The 20,134-nt window shown below is 39.3% G+C and overlaps 2 protein-coding genes across 2 annotated transcripts in view; one reads left to right on the top strand and one right to left on the bottom strand.

Moving 5' to 3' along the window:
• Positions 1 to 2,801: 2,801 nt before the first annotated feature.
• Positions 2,802 to 9,784, bottom strand: tmem106ba (transmembrane protein 106Ba). The gene is made up of 8 exons (XM_017428647.3): positions 9,677 to 9,784; positions 7,318 to 7,535; positions 6,323 to 6,386; positions 6,073 to 6,232; positions 5,717 to 5,857; positions 5,059 to 5,108; positions 4,920 to 4,973; positions 2,802 to 4,099 (listed from the first exon to the last, which is right to left on the bottom strand). The coding sequence occupies exons 2-8, from the start codon at positions 7,514 to 7,516 to the stop codon at positions 3,979 to 3,981; spliced, it is 789 nt and encodes a 262-aa protein (XP_017284136.1). The 5' UTR covers positions 7,517 to 7,535; positions 9,677 to 9,784; the 3' UTR covers positions 2,802 to 3,978.
• LOC108243296 (thrombospondin type-1 domain-containing protein 7A) overlaps positions 9,209 to 20,134 on the top strand; it is a 209,459-nt gene continuing 198,533 nt past the window's right edge. Inside the window, exon 1 of the mRNA XM_017428635.3 lies at positions 9,209 to 9,452. The gene's annotated coding sequence lies outside the window, so the exon portion shown is untranslated. The remainder of the gene's footprint in view (positions 9,453 to 20,134) is intronic.

Below are 20,134 nucleotides of genomic sequence, written 5' to 3'. Positions count from 1 at the left end.
TATTTTTGAATTCTAATCGGAGTGAGACATCTGATCTACGTGCAGAATACGTGACGTAGTGAGTGCTCTCAACATGAAACAAGCTTTGACGTATTTTCTCCGGTAAAGTTTTAAAAAATAAAGAAGAAAACAGGTTTTATAAACTCTAAATGCCTTGGGAGACCTCCGTCTTTGTAAGTATTGGTGTGTTCAGGAAGCATTTGTGCATTTATATGTACATTTTAATGTTGCTTTTGTTGTTTTAATTAATGTAAATACACAGGTGTGATACCTTAGCATAATTATGTCTGTTTTGGACTTATAGCCCCCCCTGGAGAAAACTCCACCAATGTTTGGTTCTGAGCCATTCTTGGTGTTTTTATCACATCCAGACAGTAAATCCATTTGTATCATATTATTTGTTGTTTATTTTAGCAAACATTTCTGAAACCACAACATCTCTGCAGACGGTCAACCTGAACTGAAGCTTTTGTACTTTTAATTTTGAGTCAGTCTATAAGAACAAATGTCAAAAAAAAAAAAAATAAATAAGAAAAGAAATCCAAACACTGCAAGCTGCTCTGCCAATTTAAAAAAAAAAAAAAAAACTTTTCTTCCTGTAGTAAACCCTGTGGACTTCATGCTTTTTAATACTCAACACACTCCTGCTGCAGACTTGGCAGCTTCATGTTCGCTATAAAAGAAAGAAACAAAAAACACATTATTTAGCTCTAAAGAGAAGATACCTTACATGTTCTGCAGGAAACTTTGAAATTGAGCATCCAGCTGCAAAACTGAGCACAGAGAAGCACATTTTCAGTGAAATTATGGAGTTTAATCTTTGCCCAGCCATAAAACAAAACCTCTTTGGGACCAGATCACCTGATTTTAATACAAGATAAATCGGGTCTTAGAGCTAATATGTGTAATTAAACGGCTGCAGGTCAATAAAACAAAGTTGTTTTTTTTTAATGGACTTACCTTTAATTAAACACCATCTGAGTTTGCGTGCTTCAAACTAAAAGCCTTACAGACTGCTGCGTGTTCACAGAGACAACATGTGGAAAAACCATTTCCTTCTCATCTGGTTTAAAGAACTGCAGGGTAAATATGAAGTATGCGGTTCTGCAGTAACGACAAAACCAGAAGCGAGCCTGAAGAGGAAGTGGGTGTCTGCAGGCAGACCTTGGAGCTTTTTCTGGCTGGCTTCTTTTTCTTCCGTCTTACAGTTCGAGTCGACCCGCTCCGGGTCCGGCTTCCATCAAAAAAGAAAACGTAAAAGGTTTTAAACATGTTAGGATTTTATTTTTCAAAACACATGACAGTTATTTACACAAAATGAAAGGAAAACAGCCTTTTTGGTTAAAAAACATTGAACATTTAACTGTAAATAATGAGCAGCATCAATATTGCTGACATGAAGGTAGAATTAAATGATAAATTAGACGTCTAAGTCAGCTTTTAGTTTGTATTTTTTTAAGTTTTCATTTTGCATTATTATGCCTTCTACTCTTTAATACAATAAAACATTTAAATAAATGTGCCTTCTGATCAGTTATCTCTGTTCTGCAGCCTAATAGTGAAATCTGTTCTTATACTAAAACCCATAAAGAAGTTTATTTCTGAATGTTCCTGTGATGCAGACGGACCACAGACTTTTCTAACTGCAAAGTAAAAAACATTGACAGACAAGTGGAGGAAGTTTTAGGTGCAGATTACTTCCTGGTTCCTGATCTGAGAAGAATTTTGTTTTATTTTTAGCTTGTGGAAAAGGAGGATTGTTTATCTTCACAAGTTTATGAAAATTCCTTTTAAAAAAAAGAAAAAGCAGCAGTTCTAATCATAACATCCAAGTCAAGAACAGAGTTGTACGTGTTTTAGCAAAGAATAACCCCTTCAGCTTCACAACGTTTGCTCACTTTTCTTCACCAGGTCCAATCCTGTGGAGTTCTGGTTCTGATCACCGACCCGGACCCCAGACAGGAAGTAAACTGCACCTTTAACGACTCCAACAGATGTGAACGAGATCCGCTGGAGACGTTCCCGAGTGAGCTGACTGAACACACACACACACACAAGAAGCTGAAAGCAGCAAAAGGTTAGTTTAAAATCTAAAAACTGCAAAAGGTTCGGCTGAAAAAATTAAAAGCATAACAACATCAGCTAAGTGCAGCAAAAAGCTTAATAAAAGGAGTAAAAGAAGACAAATAAACGCAGGTTTGCTGATGCAGATTTCAGGAATTAGAGAGATATTGGTGCATTTTATAGGGAAAATATTTGTAAATAAAGATAAATATTACAAAAAGTATAAAAGTTATAAAGATCAGAAGCCTTAGCATCCGTCCCCTGAATGAGCTGAACTTTTTGATGTGTGGATGAGTAAAACAGCACAAAGTTTAAAGGATTAGAGTTTATTTTTCTGCTGGTGCATCAGGGATTCTTTAACTGCTCCTTAAACTCTTCTGCTGAACAAAAAATAGGTTTTATGTTTTATTTTGTCCCGTCAGCCTCAACTAAACCTTCACCAGAAGAGAAACTGATCAGTTTTTATATATGTTGTTTAAAGAAAAATATAATAACCAGAAGAAAACCATGTTTAAGCTCCATTATTCCTTTATTTTAAGGATTTTCTGACTAAATATGAATATTTAGATAATAATCGTCTGTAGAGAAACCTGCAGGACATCCTGTTATAAAACAAAAATAATTTAAAATAGCAGGTTTGGGTATTTACAGCATCAGGACTCGATCTTAAGTGCAACACGTAGCGCCACCTGGTGAGTAAAGAAAGAATTACAAGCAGAATAAAAACTAGAAGCAACTTTTAGAATGAAGGAATAATTTTATTTTTGAAGTCATGCATGAAAATCATAAAACCAAAATGAAGATGTTAAAAGTTTCTACATCTCTACTATTACAGTAAGAACAGCTGGATTTAAGGTGTAAAAATGGTAGGAAAAGTCACAGATTAAAGAGAAACTTATCATTTGCTGATGAATTATGATATGTTGTGTTATAAACATCTATCGCACAACAAAACTGAATATGATGTTAATAAAACTACTTCAGAACAATTAAACAACAGAACAAGATTTCAGCTGGAATAAAGTAACAAAAATAAAGGACAAAACTTGGAACCAGGAGTTTGTTCCTGATTTTTGATTCGAGTGGATTTCAAACAGCAAACACATTATTGCACCACATCCTACAATAACAGAACAAACCCTTTAATGAGAATAAAGTTGCTCCAAAGACCAAACAATATTCAGATTACAGATCTTAAAGTCTGCAAGAAGAAGTTTTACATTTGAGTTTTCACATTTCTGTATTTTTTAGCCAACTGCAATGACATTTTAATTGCTTTTTTCCTTTTTCTGTGAATTTATTCAATAAAATATGCTTATTTAAAAGTCCTCTTTTCAATAATATTGCTCAAATATCAAGTAGAGAAAAACACAAACCAACATGAGACAGAAGTTATCTATAATACACGAAACCACACCAAGATGAAATTAAAATAAAAGATTGTTTGTGTGAAAAAAAAAAAAATAGGCTTTTAAGATCAGCTCAGTAGTTTTATAGATTTATTTTTTTGTACCAAATATGGTTTCTGTCCCATATTTAGAACAGTTAAGTTATGGTAAAGTGGTAAAGAAGAAGAGGGAGTTAGAATTTGCAGGAATCTCGTGTTTCTGGTACCGTGTGCCGGATCTGGATCAGACTTAAAGTGCATCGAAACTTGTCCCTTCCGGTGTTTGAAATGTTAGGACAGCTCCCCGCCAGCTTAAATAAATATCTGTTTATTCTGTCTGCAGTCCGGTTGGAAAACCTCCAAACCTCGAGGCAAATTCTCAGTGGAAGGTTAGACAACCGAAAGGAGCCAAACGTTTCTCCTAAACGTCATATTTAAACTGCCGAAGGAAGAAAGTGGTTGAGACTTAAAGAATGGGGGGAGTATTTTAGGAGACATCATTCTGTTCCCCGTGTCTCCCACCTTCCTTACTGGTAGACCTGCACGTGACCGTGCAGGTAAGTGGTGTTCCCCCCACAGTCCACATACTGGTACATTTCTTGAGAGACCTGCTCCGTGTGGCCAAAGTACGACGTCGTCACCGTCACCCTGAAACACAGAGTCCGGATTATCACACGCTGAGGCGAGATAAAGAGGACTATTCCTGGGGGGGTTGTCCTTCCTGGACCCTGCTGACGGTGAAAACCACATTCTTTCACAGATTAAGTATATTAGTATTTCTTTGAAGGATGTGTTGTTGTTAATATTCCTCACACCTTCAATCAAATAAAACCACTTTTCACAAATATAACTGTTACAGTTCGTCCAAAACAGGACAGGTGAATCACCTTTTTAGAATATATTAATATAATAGTTTTAAATTTACTTTGGTAAACTGGGTGGGATCAACAGTTTATGTTAATGCTTCTCAAACTGTGCTGCTGTTTGTGCACCTTCAGACGCGTGAGCGCCCTCTTGTGGCGAACATAAAAACTAAGTTTCTCTAACAGATTAAATAAACTTCAAAATTCCTCGTTGCAAAGTCAGTGAAGATTCAGAAAGTAAAATCTGTGCCGTATCCGTCTCATATTGACGGTTATCGTGTCGATAATTAAAAATCTGAAAGTTTAATTGGTTCCGGTTTGTCATCCTACGTTTATTTACCTCCAGAAGCAGCTGACAGGACTGAAAATAGGTGATGCTCTGATAAAAAAGCAGCTGAATCTGAACGAACTAGTGGAGCTGTGAAGAGGTTTGAGTTTTGCTGAAGTTGGTTTGTAAATGAGGAGCAGAGCCGAAGGCCCGGCTGCTCCTGGTGGCGCCTCCTCAACACGTGAGCGCCGTCAGGAGGAAACAATCTGAGGCTCGGGCTCGTCTCCCGCCACAAACACGCGCACAATAACCACACAACAGTATGAACCATACTCACTGCATCATGACCACGATGTTGTGAACTTTGATTGTTGGCAAAGTGCAGTAGTCACTGTAAGAAAAACAAACAATTTCAAATAAAAATGACAGATACCAAAGGTTTAAAAAAAAAAAAGGATGATTCTGAAGATACTTACAACATGTAACTCATCTCGTCAGCGATGACGGTGGGGACTGTGTAGTCAAGCTATAAAGAAACAACAACATGATTCCTAACACATTTTAGGAATAAAAACCGTCACATGACACTTCTCTGATGTGTTTAATGTGGTGTACGGCAGACGTGACAGAGCAGAGTGTTGTGGCTGTGAAAGCAACAACCACAGAGGAAGCAGATCAAGAGATTTTCACAAGTTTACAGAGAAAACCAAAGTTTCTTCACACCAGTCGTTTACAGGACAGGAACTCTGCTCAGAGCCTGAGACCCTGGAGGCATCCTCACTCTGACCTGAAGCATTTCCACCGTGCGTGCTGGCAGAACAAATCCCAAACACATACAGTACATACACATATATATACACCGCAGTGTGAGCCAGCCTGTCGTGCAGCCTTGTTTGGGACGGCCAACCTTTTAAAATCACAACCTGTTTTGGTGTAAACTGTCACTGGACTCCATCAAATTTATTTTACAAACTAGTTTAATTTTCCTTTCCCTGAGTTACAATCTGTAAATAAATGTTCTATTCAAATGAAAACTTTGTGGGTTTTTAAGAGGAAACACAGAGAAAACTCTGGAAAAGTCCCCGGATCTAGAACTACCTGAGACACAGCTCGGTGCGTGTCGTTCTCGCCTACCTGTCGCTCATCCAGTGGCGAGATCACCGTGGTGTTGTTAAACTTGGTCTTTCCTATCACCGTCTTGGAGAACTGAACCTGTGCTGTGATGTTGGTCACCGATATGGAGTAGTAGTTGTTGTTGGTGATGTTCAGAGTGTTCTGGTGAGATCAACAAAGCCCCTGACATCAGATTCAGAAACATCAACAGTTTGATTCTTTACATTGACTTAAAGAGGCCGGTGTCTGGTGATAATCCCTTATGTTTACTATAATCATCACCTTTCTTGTACAAGCAGTCACGAGGCGGCGTCAATAAACAAATACTGACTGTAGCCGCTCTACAGCAGGGGTAACACGGCGCTGTGTGTGCTTACTGTAATGGTGAGATAGACGATCCGCTTCTCCTGGTCGTAGGAAACGTAGGCAGACTTTATTCCCACATAGGTGACATCAATGGAGCGAGGGAAGAGGAAGAACACAGCCAGACCAGACAGCAGCAGGCAAAGAGCCACTGATATGGTGACATACAGCTTTCTGGGGGAGAGGACAAAGAGACAGGAACTCCTGAAAACATCCTGCTGCCGAGCTCGTTTGGTTTCATCCATCAGAGGAGAGCAGACTTACGTCCTGCTTGGCCTGAGCCTCTGGTCGCTGTACGGAATCAGAGCCACGAGCTGGTTCTCCTGACCTGAGGAGGAGTTTAAATCAAAAAGAAGGCTGGGGGTTGTGTCAAATATAAAGTTCTGCACAAATCAGCTCGTTCCTTCAAAGTTGAGTTTTCCAACTTAGAAACTGGTTTTTGGAAACTCTGAAACAGCTGAATTCTGGATTATCTTGAAAAACAAGAAAGTATATCTGATTTATATTCTACACCTGACTTATTGGACGATTTCTAATATCAGATAATGTAACAATAAAGATCTACAACAATGAGAGAAATGGACGCAGCTCCAGATACTGACTGACAAATCTGTGAGCAAACAGCACTTCATGCTGTCGTTAAACGGTTTCAGATGGAAATAGTTTACATATTTGGCAAATTCCAGGTTTTGACCGTTTCTCTCGGGCAGCTGAGAATGTGATTATCGACAACCAATCAAACACTGTAATGGGATATAAAGAGGCAGCCGGAGTAAAGTGTGTCGATTTACAACCAGACTGGTTTAAATTAGACAAGTCTGAAGACATTCCAAAGCAATGTCTACACAGAAAACACACACACGAGTCAAAAAGAGGCAACTCTTGAAAATCAAGAACTGGCCTGTTTTGTTTTCTGAAGTGTTCAAACAAAACGTCAAGCCTCACTTCATAATTCTTCCACTGATCACATCTGGAGGACTGTATTACAAAAATCATCTGTCTGTGTTTGTAGAGGACAAATATCTGAAAACCAAATCACCTTTTCTACAGACTGGAGACCATGTTATGTGCCTAACTTCACTTTGTATAATTTCCAGGATCGTTCTTTTGTAGGATTTAGGTGAAGTAACAACAGAAAGCCTCAATTTTCAGATATCCATTCATAAAGTTAGAAATCTGGAAGTCTGGCAGTCTGGTCTGAAGTTAGACTCTAAAGCTCAGCATTTAGTGATTATAATGAATTTCCAGGAGGCGTTTACCTCGGGGGATCCTGCCAGTGCCCTGGCAGGTCGGACACGTGACGCTGTCCCGTCCGGTGAACTCCACGTAGGGGAACTGGGAGACGTCTCCATTCTTCCCGTCCTCCTCCGTGTGACCGTCTCTGAACTCGCCGGCAGCCGTCAGCGCGTCCTGACTCTCGTCTTTGTGTTTGGCCAGGCGTGACTGGGCCTTGCCCATGGCTGCTGCTGCTGCTTGTCTGCACGCCACACGGAGGACAACACGGAGTGAGACAAACCGCCGCCCGACTGACAACATGCCGCAGAACCTGGACGGGTTCCAGAGAACATTTCCCAGAAGAACCTGCAGCTGGTACCTTCAGAAACACTCAAAGGTTGTCGGATCTAGGCTGTTATTTTTTATTATCACCATCAGTTAATATTTCTTTAACTATTTTCAAAGTCCTATCGATTCTGTGACGCTAACGGAGTTATTTTCAGATATATTTTCTGATTTTTTCAAGTACTTTTCACCATTTTGCACACTCTGAAAGGCGGTTACTTGGATAATAAGGGTAATTACTGGCTCAAATGATTCGGAAAATATTGTCTAATGATCAAAAAACTCTTAAGGCTGGAAGTAGATGTTCCTGTTCGTTGCATCCCAACAGGTTTTCTGAAAATGCTTTTGTCTGCAGTACAAGTACACGGTTTCAGGACAGTGTGTGACTGATGATAGTTCATTTATTTTTCTTTATTTTAACCAACAAGCTGGCTCTGCTGAGTCAGAATCAGTTTATCTGTTTTTTTAAGGCTTATTTAAAATAATTTATAAACACCATTTTATTTTACTTCTTCTACATTTACCCTTTATAGTAACCTGGAGAGGAGCCTTAAGGTTTTAAAGCTCTTTAAAGTAGTTTAATGCTAATTATAGCTGATCTCTGATAAATTACCTACCATGGCTCCAGATAAACACAACGCTTTATCAGGATTATTCAAAGGTTTTAATGGCTTCCTTTTTTATTTTTATTTTGCTTCCAAAGAGCCAGGCTTTTATAAACACTTTAGGTGCTTTTATTGAGTATTTTTTTAAACTTTCTGAAAGTCTCTCAAGTCAAATTTACAGTCAATAGGTCGTTGTTGGTGCGAGAATACTACTTTACAAGAAAAACTCTTATCTTTGGTGTTTTTGAATAAAACTGCATTTTTAAACAGGCTGATAGTAACAGAGAGCCTAAAGATGAAAATTAAAATAAAACACTTATTCAACGCTGGAGTTTGGGAGCCATTTTGTGTCTGAATGACTCATGGATCAACGTTAAACAAAAACATTTCTCTGAAAACAGCGAGGCCAAAAGTAAAAAAAAACAAAAAAAAACTATGGATCAGGAGTTTGGCTTCTTGGACACAAAATATACAAGAATTAGGAGTTAAAATGAATCGTATGCAAGTGGATTTGAGTTGGACCCATTCCTTTACAGCAGTGGTTTTTAAAGATGGGATTGGGGGCCCAAAGTGGGTCCCGAAACACCAAATCAGGGACCCTGAGATGATCTAAAAAAGACAAAGAAGTAAACCAAATTTGAAAAGAATGATTTCTACTGGCATATTTTTAGTGAGTTTAAGCTACCTGTGTTGTTTATCGTGCCTTTATTTATTTGTTTTTGTTTACCTGTGTGGTTCAGTCATTTTTAAAGTTATTTTATGGGGTCTGAAGCTAAAACAGTTGGAAAACTGCTGCCTTACAAAGTCCTAAACTTAATTTTTTAGGTATATAAATACCTTTCTTTAAACAGGAACACAATCTGTTCCTGTTAAAAAGAAAAAAAGCTGACATTATACACAGAAAATACTGAAATATTGGCTTTATTTGTGGCAGCAAACAGCCCATATGGAGGACATTATTTGTTAAAATAAAAACTACAGATGGGTTTAGCTTTAAACAGGTTCCTGACTGCCACAGCAGACACATCTGACAGATAAAGGTCAGAAAACAAACCTCGTTTTGTTGCTTTTCGTTTTTTCCTATATTTTGTTTTTTTATTTAACAAACGAACCAGGCCGCCGCCGCCATGATGCTGCCGAAGCTAACCGAGGCCACAGCGAACCGAGCCGAACCGAACCGGGCCTGGACCGGCAGCAAAACCAACCCCTAACCCTCATTATTCCCACCGGTCAGTTTATTTCTCTTTTTCTTTTTTTTGTTTTTTTTCTGTCACATTCAGAGAAATCTCACCGAGTCTGCGGCTGTTAGTTTGTTAAAACGAACCAACGGCTGCTTGACGAAACACTTCAGCGTTAGCTGATAATAAAAAAAAACCCCAAAATAAACCGTTTAATACGAATAAACACCGACGACAGAGCCGAGACAGCTTCTATATGTCCCCAAATGTCTTACCTGGGATGGATTTTATCCGGACGTGTCGGCCATCAGTTATAAACTCGATGTTTGTTGTGATTAAAGCACCAATGAGGATTAAAACTAGACCCGCCCCCTTTCTCTCCTGATTGGACAGAATCGGGAGGGGCGCCGCCTCATTGGTCACTCCCAAACAGCACTCAACAACGGGACAGAAATTAAGGCTGAGTTCACGCTGCAGAAAAAAAGTGGCCCAAATCCGATTTTTTTATTATTATTTTACCCACATGGGAGCTATATCTTATTGTTGATGACAGTCTGAACGTGACAGATCTGACCCAAGTCAGTTTGGCTACGTTCACAATTCAGGACTCAATGCTCAAATACGGTTTTTCTTTTTTTCTTTTTTTGCCTGGTCATTCACATTATATTTTAAATGTGACTTCCATCAGACTCCAGTGTATGATCCACATGTGCAGAAGAAGATAAGCCGTCACAGTGAGTTTACTGAAGTAAATATGGACGTGTGTATTGATTCTGAAGTTGCTGTCCAGTTGGGGCCAACTGTACATCCAAATGGTAAAAGATAAAAAAGAGATGGTCATTTGTTCTTTGTGACAAATTCAGCATTTCCTGAAAATTTCATCAAAACTTGTTCATTGCTTTTTAAGTAATCTTGTGCACAAACAAACAAACAGAACAATGGAAAACATATAGCTCCTTGGCGGAAGTCAATAAATAAAGTAACTAAAGTATATAAATAAAGTAACTGGACTTCTATTCTGTAGCTGAAGATGTGCAGCATTCCATGTTTTAAATTGTCCTGAATATGAAAGAGGATTAGGGCCACGGTGGGGAAAAAAAAAAACCCTCCAGAAATTCTGATTTTTTTCTCAAAATTTTGAGATTAAAGTCAGAATTCTGAGAATAAAGTCAGAATTCTAAATTCAAAGTCAGAATTCTGAGAATAAAGTCAGAATTCTAAATTCAAAGTCAGAATTCTGAGAAAAAACACTAGAATTTTGGGACTTTTTTATTCCACCGTGGCCCTAATCTTCCACACCTGGATGCCTGAGGATCTACACCGACACATGATTCTAATGTTGGATCGAATCAATACAAGCATGATGGGTTTGATACTTGAGTTTGTTTTTTTCCTTTACATCAGTACTTCGCTCGTGTAGTTTTGTTCCGAAGCAGACGGGAAGCAGCAGGATCGAATATAAACACTAGACGAAACAAGCATGGCAGATCATGGTTTTGTCAGTTCCAACAACTTAAGAATCAATGCATGTATGCTAACATGTGTAGCATCCATATTTACCTCCGTAAACACAGCGTGCTGCGTGTGACGTCACTTCTTCTTCTGCACACGGGGTTCGCTTCAGGGCTGCAGAACGTTCACACCGGAGTCTGATGGAGGTTGAATTTAAATTATAATGTGAACTATCAAACACACAATGAATAGGATCTGAGCAAGAAAATCTGAAATGAACATTAAGACCTGCAGTGTGAACTTTACACGTTGCCAGACGGACGATAATTATCATATTTGTGCAATAATTTTGCCCTCTGTACGATATACGATCAATAATGGCTAAATTAATCCATTACCAAACACAATTAGGACACAATATACCACTCTGGCTTGTTTATACTATGCATCGTCTTGTGTGCTTTCTTTTTTTTTTGTCGACTGTGCAGTCTGGTGGCTCGTCCTGCATGCCGTACAAATGGAGGCCCTGTTCTGCAGGAGGTGCTTTTTTCCAGCCGTTTTGTTTATTTAAATGTAAAAGTGCATTATAGGCTACAATATGCACTGTCTACAATAATGTGCAGTTGAAGGAGATAGTCCCAAGCCATTATAGAATGCAAATTTGATGTGTATGATAATTTTCCTCAAAACACAACAATTTCAAGCCGCTGAGACGATACTTGAGCATTTTCCATCTGGCAACTCTGTTTACACCATCTAAGTAAAAAATCCTTGCTAGATATCTCAGAAGAAAAGAGTATTTGTTTGGCAGACCCTCACTGAGGATAAAAGAAGATACTTTTATTTAAGCTGAGGCGCAGTCGGGATGTGCAAACATTGGGGGAGTTTAATTTTTATTAGACGCTTCATTTTTTGTTGTAATGTTCTAACATTTTGAGAGCAGAACCAATCAGGGATGAGAGTTTTAAATATCCAAAGTGTCTTTTTTTTTGTGCTAACGGTGGTGCAGTGGTTAGCGCTGTTGCCTTGCAGCAAGGAGGTCACAGGTTCGCCTCCATGCCTGTTAGGTTAACTGGTAACTCTAAAATAGTCCCTAGGTGTGAGTGAGAGTGTTGAATGGTTGTCTCGTTTGTCTCCGTGTCCCTGTGAGGGACGTGCGACCTGTCCACGGTGTCCCCCGCTGGACAGCAGCTCCCTGCGACCCGACAAGGAGAAGCAGGTAAAGAAAATGGATGGACGGTACATTGTTTGCGTTTTCTGTAAAGTGCTCTTAGATGACCTTTCTTGTGAACTAGCACTGAATAAATACTGAAAAGATGAATTAATACCTGAACAAATACTTCAAGTAGAAATTTTTGTCGCATAAAATTAACTATTGCTGACACGGTTGATAGTACAAGTACTTACATTTTTTCTACAAAAAATAATAATATTATTATTGCATGCACAGAAATTAAATTTTAAAAGGCCCCAAAGGCATTAACAATCAAACATCTCAATAAAAGTAATTTAAAAATAAATAAATCAAATAAATGTTTTGCTATAGGGCTAATAATAAATCAAATTTAACTGCTGCTTCTGAGCTCCATTGTGTTAATTGTGCTGTAAATCCTGTCAGAAATAACTTGATTTGCTGTGTCGTATAAAAACAATACAATAAATAAAACATGTGGGCTTGCTTTTACTCTGGACTCCATCACACCGACCCCTTTATTGCTCCTGGTCTCTGTTCCAGTGAATCATAGCTGCATAATAAACGCCGTGGTGTAAGAGGCTCAGTAATTGCCTCTGAAACGTGGTGAATTAGAAACAAAAAGCCGAAGAAAACGAGGATGATTACAAGTATTATCAAATTGTCCAAAGTGGAATTTAAACCCAGCTGATCTCTGTCCTCCACAGACGAACACACAGGTGCTTCAGAATCATTTGTCATTAAATGTGAACATTTAATAGCGAGTCACGCTCTGATATTAACTGACCGCAGACACTTAAAGGGAAGCTTCTATTAGACGTCCTCACTGGATGACACAAATGATCCTTTTATTTTAGGTCACTTTAATTGTCCCTTCATTGCAGCCTGACTGATGATGACCCACAGTGAGAGATAAAGCGCAGTCAAGGCTAAAAGGAAATCGGTCACTGGAGCTGAGATTAGCCTCTGGCAGAACGTTAAATGTGTCATTATTGCCCGCCGCCACAGGTTAGCAAAATATCTCATGAATCCGTGAACAGTTTTTAATGAGACTTTCACAGAGTAATCATAGGCTGCACATCTGCAACTGATTACCTTTTGGAGTTAACCCAGGTCAAGATGGCTACCACAGCCAACAGATCTTATAACTCTGGTAGTGCCTGAAGGTAGTCCCTAAAACGTACTTTAGACTCAACACGATGTGCAACATATTTGTTTAAACCGTGACATTAACTGTTGAAGTCAACCCTGTTTGTCTGTTAGCAAAATATCTTATAAACCAATGAAACTTTCAGGAAGTAATTAATGTCAGTATGTCTTCAGCCAATTATCTTTTGGAGTAACTTAATTCAGGATGGCTGCCACAGCTAACGTAAATAAAAATGGCTGTACCTCAGTAAATTATACAGATACTGAGCTGAAATTAGGTGTGGTAGTAGCAGGGGTGGAAATTAGCACCCGCCACCGGCCAAATGTGGGTAAATATTTGAAGTGGCGGGTGAATTTCATCAACACACACACCACTGTGACAGGTTGGCAATTTGAACAGAAAAGGTGTTATTTGTCCTCTTGACATATAGGGGGCAGCAATGTGCTCGAGTTGCTGCTGTTACATCGAGCCGCGTCCCCCCATCAGATACGGTTCCCCCTGCGTCTCCGGAAATAATGACTTATCTATTAACAGAATTGTTTAGAAGGGAAATATTTCTCATTAAAAAACATCATTCTTTTATAAATAAAATGTGCTAATAATATCATAATACAGAGGAATAAACACAGGTAAGGAGTTGTTGGTAAATTATTTTTGTCCTGTGTTTTAGAGGGGGAACCGATTATTTCAGACGGCTGAAATATTTGTTTTCCCCCTGGTAACTTTTGCAAAAAAAGAACAAATGTCTCCAAATTCACAGGACTTGTTGTCCATGATGAGAGGAATAAACACAGTTAAAGACTTGTTGGTAAATTAACTGATTGTTGTTGGAAAATTAATGATCTAAATAACATTTAAATCTAGTTATTTCCATGCAGTGTCCAGAAAGAGGGGTTGTTCAGCTTGTAGGGCACCACAACTGCTTCCACCCACCTCCATCATCATCATCATATGAAATAAGTTTTTGTCACAACAAAACATAGTGGCTGGTAAAATATTTGAGTGGCTGGCAAAATTTTTAATTTCCACCCCTGGGTAGTAGCTGAGAGTCATCCACAGCACGTACTCCAAGCACTAACAGATCATGCAAGATATTGCAATATGCATGAGATTAGTCATAATGTTATTGTCAACATTCTGGCTCCATCATGTGATGATCTTATGAGACTTATTATATGAAAGAAGACGGGTTTTATGCATTCCTTAAAGGCATGTTGGGACTTTTATTTTCTACAGTTTCTTTGCATTTACTCATTACTGAGTTTGCCTTAACAGGATCCAATCTGAAAGCTGTGAAACAGGCAGGTCGAATCAGTTTGTGCAGAAGTATTCAGCCACTTTATTTAAACTAAATTAGTCTATGCAGCAGCCTTTTCAGTATTTTTTTTAAACGGTACAGAGGCCAGAAATAGCAGACATTTTTGGAAACTTTATCCCATATGTGATGAAGCAGAGACTCCACTCTGCATGAGGAAGGCTGTGGTTCCTGGAAAACCAGTCAGCTGACACACACAAGGTCAAATCTGGTGCTTTGTAAGACACATTCCCCACAAAAGCTACCATTGTCACATCTAATCAGGTAGAATTTATTTACAAATGATGTTTCTTTCTGGAAATTACATCTTATAAGAATTTACCCGAACACAAGACCAATACGTTCACTTCACTTTTACACCTTTGGGAAACCTTTTTGATGCAAGAAGTAGCAATCTTTAGCTTCACAACAATATTTGGTGAGTTTCATTGCAGGAGAGACACTTTTATGTAGTAAAAAGCTTAAAATGTGACTGAAACAGTTTCAAAAACCAAAAAGAGTCAAAGTAAAAACTATTATCTGCTGTCTAAAAGCTCAAACTCTAACCGTAGAGGACATCAAACACCAAACAATGAAAAGTATTGATCATATTCAGGCTGTTTAAGCTCCAGAACTGAGCGGATTGATTTTGTTCTGATTGCTGGAAAAGGTTGAGCGAGTTTCCTGCCGTCCAGATGATGGCGCTGTGCTGCCGTGCGTGAAAACGGCATCAACATTAAATCCTGTGAGCAAACAGCAAATTACACTGATAATGGTTTTGTTTTAATCACACTTTGAATTATGCAGAACCAGGTGAGCTGAAGGAAACGTTTAAACCTGAGCGAAGATAAACTCATCCAACAATAGTAATATACATTTTCCTTTATGTCTGCATTGTTTCTGTACACTAGCCTGCGATTATCTTGTGCTGAAATGCGCTACAAAAACAGTCCAATCCTTTGTGACGCAGGTTTGACATTGCCCTACTTGGCGTCCTCGTGTTTGTGGCAGAGCCAGAGCTAAATGACAGATATCAGCGTCAGCAGCGGCCATGAATATTCCCCTAAGTACGGATTTTTTTTACTTGAGAGAAAATACGACTTTAATGATGTGTTTTCTAAATGTTTCACGAACCATGTAGACTGTGAATCCCCCAGAGTTTCACAATGATTATGTGATGAGTGTACAGCGAGAAACGGCATTAACTCCAGGCTGAACCTGGAGGGCGGGGGGCTGATATGAAAAGATGGGGAGCAGCACATCTGCTGTTGCTGACAATACGAGAGTTCGGGATCAGATCGCTTCCTTTTCTATTATTAACGGAGTTGGAAATTATCAGCAGCTTCTTGATGTGCCAGTGAGCGTTGGTGGGGATGTCAGCTCACGAGGCGCTCTGGCAGGAACCCAGACATTGTTCAGAGCTCCAGTTGAAAGGAGGCCATCACTACGAGCTGCTTTCTCTCATCTTTCCACAGTGGAAAAGTTGTGTTTTTTTTCCTTTTTTTTTAAGGTTTGTTATTCTTTCATCTATCCAGGCTACAGATTTCAGAACTTTTATTATTGCTCACCGCCAAAAGACAACGGCGGCGATTTTTGCCCACATTTGTGTGTTTCTGTCACCAAAATATCTCACGAACAACTGGACGGATTTTGATGAAACTTGCACAAAGTAATCACTGCATACACATCTGCAGCCATTAACTATTTGAGTCAACTTGATTCAAGATGGCCGCCACAGCCATCTGACCTTCAACAACATATAAATCAATTCCTCCAGGATTTCGCGGGCATTTTTTGTGATTGTTGCGGGCCAAAATGCCTAGTTTCGCGGGGCATTTTCCGAAAAGTTGCGATTTTTTTTTTTTACTAAAATCAATAGAAACTATAACTTTTAATATATAAATCAAAAATACTTCCTAGTTTTGTAAGATAATTACCAACAAACATTGACATTCTCAAAAGGTGCTTTATTTGAGAACTTTGACAGCTTCTAAACTGACATTCATGAGCATTTCTGGATCGTCCCTCGTCTGCAGCTCTCCTCACATGTTTTGCAGACACAAAGTGTTTGTCGATGCGTTTATGTTCCATGATTACACTGCAGGACGTGCAAAACAGCTGCAGCTGGGGAGGAAACTGGTTTGCTGAAATCTTTGTGGGCAAATGTGAAGCATTAGCGCACATTTTGGCTTCTGTCGCTGCTCCTGCACGCTCCCGGCATTCTGATGTTAACAGGAAGTGACGTCACGTGTCTTCTTCCTGAGTTATTTGGGGTTATTTTGTATTCCATGCTACACAAACCCACAAAGAAGACACTAGACTTCAGAAACGGTGGCAAATCACTTCAGAAACAATAAATATTGGGTTAAAGTTGTGGTGTTTTGGGCAAAGTTGCGATTTTGCAGGGTTTGCTTGATTTTGCGTTAATATTTGCGATCGCAACATTGCGAAATCCTGCAGGGTCTGATAAATGCCTATATTTCAGTTCATTTTACAGATATTAAACTAAAATTTATTGTGGTAGAAGTTGAGAGTGATCCCCAACACATTTACCATTACCTGTTTGAAGTAAACTTTTTCTGTCTGTTTTAAGGAAACTTTCAGGAAACAAGTATCGGCTGTACATCTGCTTGGTGCCAACACATTTCAAGATGACAACCACAGCAAAATGACCTTAGAAAACGCACAAGTGGCGATAAAATACTGAGCTAAAATCTGATGTGACGGTAGCTGAGAGTCACTCCCAGCACATACTCTGAGCGTGACATCCTGCAATATCGCAGCGATTGCTGAATCAACCCTCACACGGTTAACTGTTCATTACTTTTCCACAGAAAACCCACTTCAAAATGTCTGAACTATCAGTTTAATCTTTGAATCCTCTGTTGCTGCGGCTCACAGCACCGGTGCTGTGAGTTGTAGTAATAAACAGAGAGCAGTTTTTCATTTTTCACATGAAAACACTTCGGAGCCCGTCTGAAGGAGCAGGCTGGAAGTGGCGGCGCCGGTCCGGTCCGCTGTGTGAGGAAGCCGCCTGCATGTCCTCGATAAGAAGGAGCGAGCAGCGAGGACATGACAGCCTACTTCAGGTGTCAGCACTTCAAACCGGAAACACGGCCTCTGAGGGAATGTTTGACTCTCCCCGTCGCAGAGGTGAAGTGGAGGATATTCTGAGTTTTATGTTCGGCGTCAACTCCTTCTTAACCTGCAAAAGAAAAGGGAAAATGAAAACACAGCAAATGGAGACTCGTGGGATTTCTGCTCTTTAAAGCTTTTGGTGCAGCAAAATCATACATATTTGATTGACGGGCCTCTAATAGTACATTAGAGCAATTTACAGCGTTGCAGTGAGAGGTTTCACGGTTTACTTGGCAACCATATGACACAGAGTCTGTTGGATTTAATGAGAAATTACAGGGCATCACTGAGAGGTGTAGAAGTATGAGTCCCAGTCAGGAGCAGCTGAAAGGCTCATAAACTGAGCAGTGATGGTGAACATAAACAGCTCTGAAGGAGCTATTTACCAGCATTAAAGTCGCTCAAACACACGGCTTTGTTTTTGCTTTTTCTTAGTAATGTGTTCAGAGGAAACAGTTGGGGGGGATTTTCTGCCCAGACTTGTGACAGCAGAAAAAAAAACCTTCATTAAGTCTCATCCATGATTATTAAAGGCCTAGCAACACTTGAAGGAATGCATATCGCCCGCCACCTTTTTGGAATTACTCTCATGTGGAGAAATGATGTGGTGGCCATCTTGAATTGAATTACTCCAAATAATAATCAGCTGCAGAAGTGCATGCAATTAATACTTTTTTAAAAAAAATTCTATTAAATATATCCAAAGGTTCAGTAGATATTTTGCTAACAGACAACCATTGTTGATTCCAACCCTTAATGCAAACATTTTAAGACAAGATTTTGTGTGACGTTTAGTCTTTGGTGTAAACATTTTTGTGTTTTCTAAAGTCAGCTGGTTGTGACAGCCATCGTGAAATGGATTGATTACAAAAGTTAGTCATTGCAGAGGTATATTAGGTAACTTTTTGCTGACTGTTTCATAAAAAATACATCCAGTGCTTCATATTATATTTGACTAACAGACAGAGTTAACTCTTATCGTTAAGGCCAAAGTTTTAAACATTAGTTAGTTTAGTAACACTCTCACCTACTACCACACCCACTTTGAGGTTAATATCTGGAAGTTTCAATAAAATCTGTTCAGTCTTTTATAGGAAATTCTGGCCAATTTCGCCATGGGTAGAAACATTATAGTTCGTGTTTGGTGGTGGCTGATTAAAAAAAGGATCATAAAATGAGATTATCTCGTTCAGAAACATGCTGCCATGAGATAGAAATGCTTGCTGGGCTCCAGCAGCACAGAAAAAGAACATTTTGAGAAGCACAAACAGTGAATCATCGAGGTCTGACCCAACAGAAAAAGGATTTATTGTCATAACACTCACCAAACATTTTAAGAAGCATGAAGAAGAAGCAAAAGGAGGAAATGATGTTGGCTTCTGAAATTTTATAGAATGGAACGAGTCTCCATTTTTGGTGGGCAGTTAAATAAATAAATTGGACTTTTATCGTGATGACTTTTACCTATAATTCCTGTGACTTCGATAATAATAAAGGTTTATGCATCAAAACATTAATGCAACAAACCAGAGGGAAATAAAAAGGACCAAAAAAACAAAAATCAACATCTAAAGCAATGATATGTCAGATAATTATCAGTACCTCATCAGTCACAGCCAGAACAGACGTCTTCGAGTCTTAAAAATATAAAATCAGGCCCTCATTTAACTCACCTTTATCCTTCCTGGTGGAAGATTTCTACCTTTTTCTGCCTCCTCTGTACTCCATGACTGATGTCACGGCTGATAAGGTGCTAACTACTGATGACAGAACATCACTTCAAAAATCACCAGACTTTCCTTTGAGTTGAAAGCCAAACTTGAAAATAAATTTTGTAACAAGCGCTGCTTTGAGTCGAGCACAGACGTGTTTACCTTTCTGCAAGAGAACACAAGAAAAGCTTTTCTTCCTCCTTGTTCTCAGATGCTCCTTTACGATAAAAAAATAAAACGGAGTGTGATCGATGCTGCAGAGAAGAATCAGAGTGATGGGATCCAGGAGTGCTTCTGTACTCTTTCAGGAACATAAGCGACAGTCATCACCGGCGGTGCGGCGACACTTTAGGGACCAGCGAAGGCCCCAGCAGGGGCTCTGTCACATAATTCCACATGTGTTGGCATCTCGCAGTGTCCTTCAGTTATTTTGCAGTTGACCTGCAATTCAACTCAGGCGAGCTTCACCAGTGGTGTTCACATCTGTCTGTCTTAAAAACATTTCTCACACCCACCAAAGAGAGGAATAAAACTTCTAAATTCACACAATTTAAAGAATTTTTTTAAATCTTAAAAGGTGTCACATAATGCTCGGTTGCCTAAATAGACGACTGGATCCCGTCCCAGTTTCCGTCCAAATCTGCCAGCATTTTTCCTGTAAGCTGGAGGCTGATGGTTATTTTCCACCCTGCTTACACCATGCCACCTCCAAGCACCGTGCAGCATTTCTGATTAACTCCAGCTGGAATCCAATATCATGCTCATTTTTTTAAAAATAGAGAACACTTCGGCTGC

This window comes from Kryptolebias marmoratus, linkage group LG16 (genome assembly GCF_001649575.2).
Source record: "Kryptolebias marmoratus isolate JLee-2015 linkage group LG16, ASM164957v2, whole genome shotgun sequence".
NCBI classification, from domain to species: domain Eukaryota; kingdom Metazoa; phylum Chordata; class Actinopteri; order Cyprinodontiformes; family Rivulidae; genus Kryptolebias; species Kryptolebias marmoratus.
This window is presented reverse-complemented; position numbering and strand designations above follow the sequence as displayed.

What these genes read in the sequence shown, in the direction of transcription:
- tmem106ba (XM_017428647.3), bottom strand. Translation starts at nt 7,516, where the DNA reads ATGGGCAAGGCCCAGTCACGCCTGGCCAAACACAAAGACGAGAGTCAG. An exon ending in TCGTCTATCTCACCATTACA is followed by an intron (nt 5,858 to 6,072) that starts GTAAGCACACAC and finishes TGATCTCACCAG; the next exon opens with AACACTCTGAACATCACCAA. An exon ending in AACATCGTGGTCATGATGCA is followed by an intron (nt 4,100 to 4,919) that starts GTGAGTATGGTT and finishes TCTGTGTTTCAG; the next exon opens with GGTGACGGTGACGACGTCGT.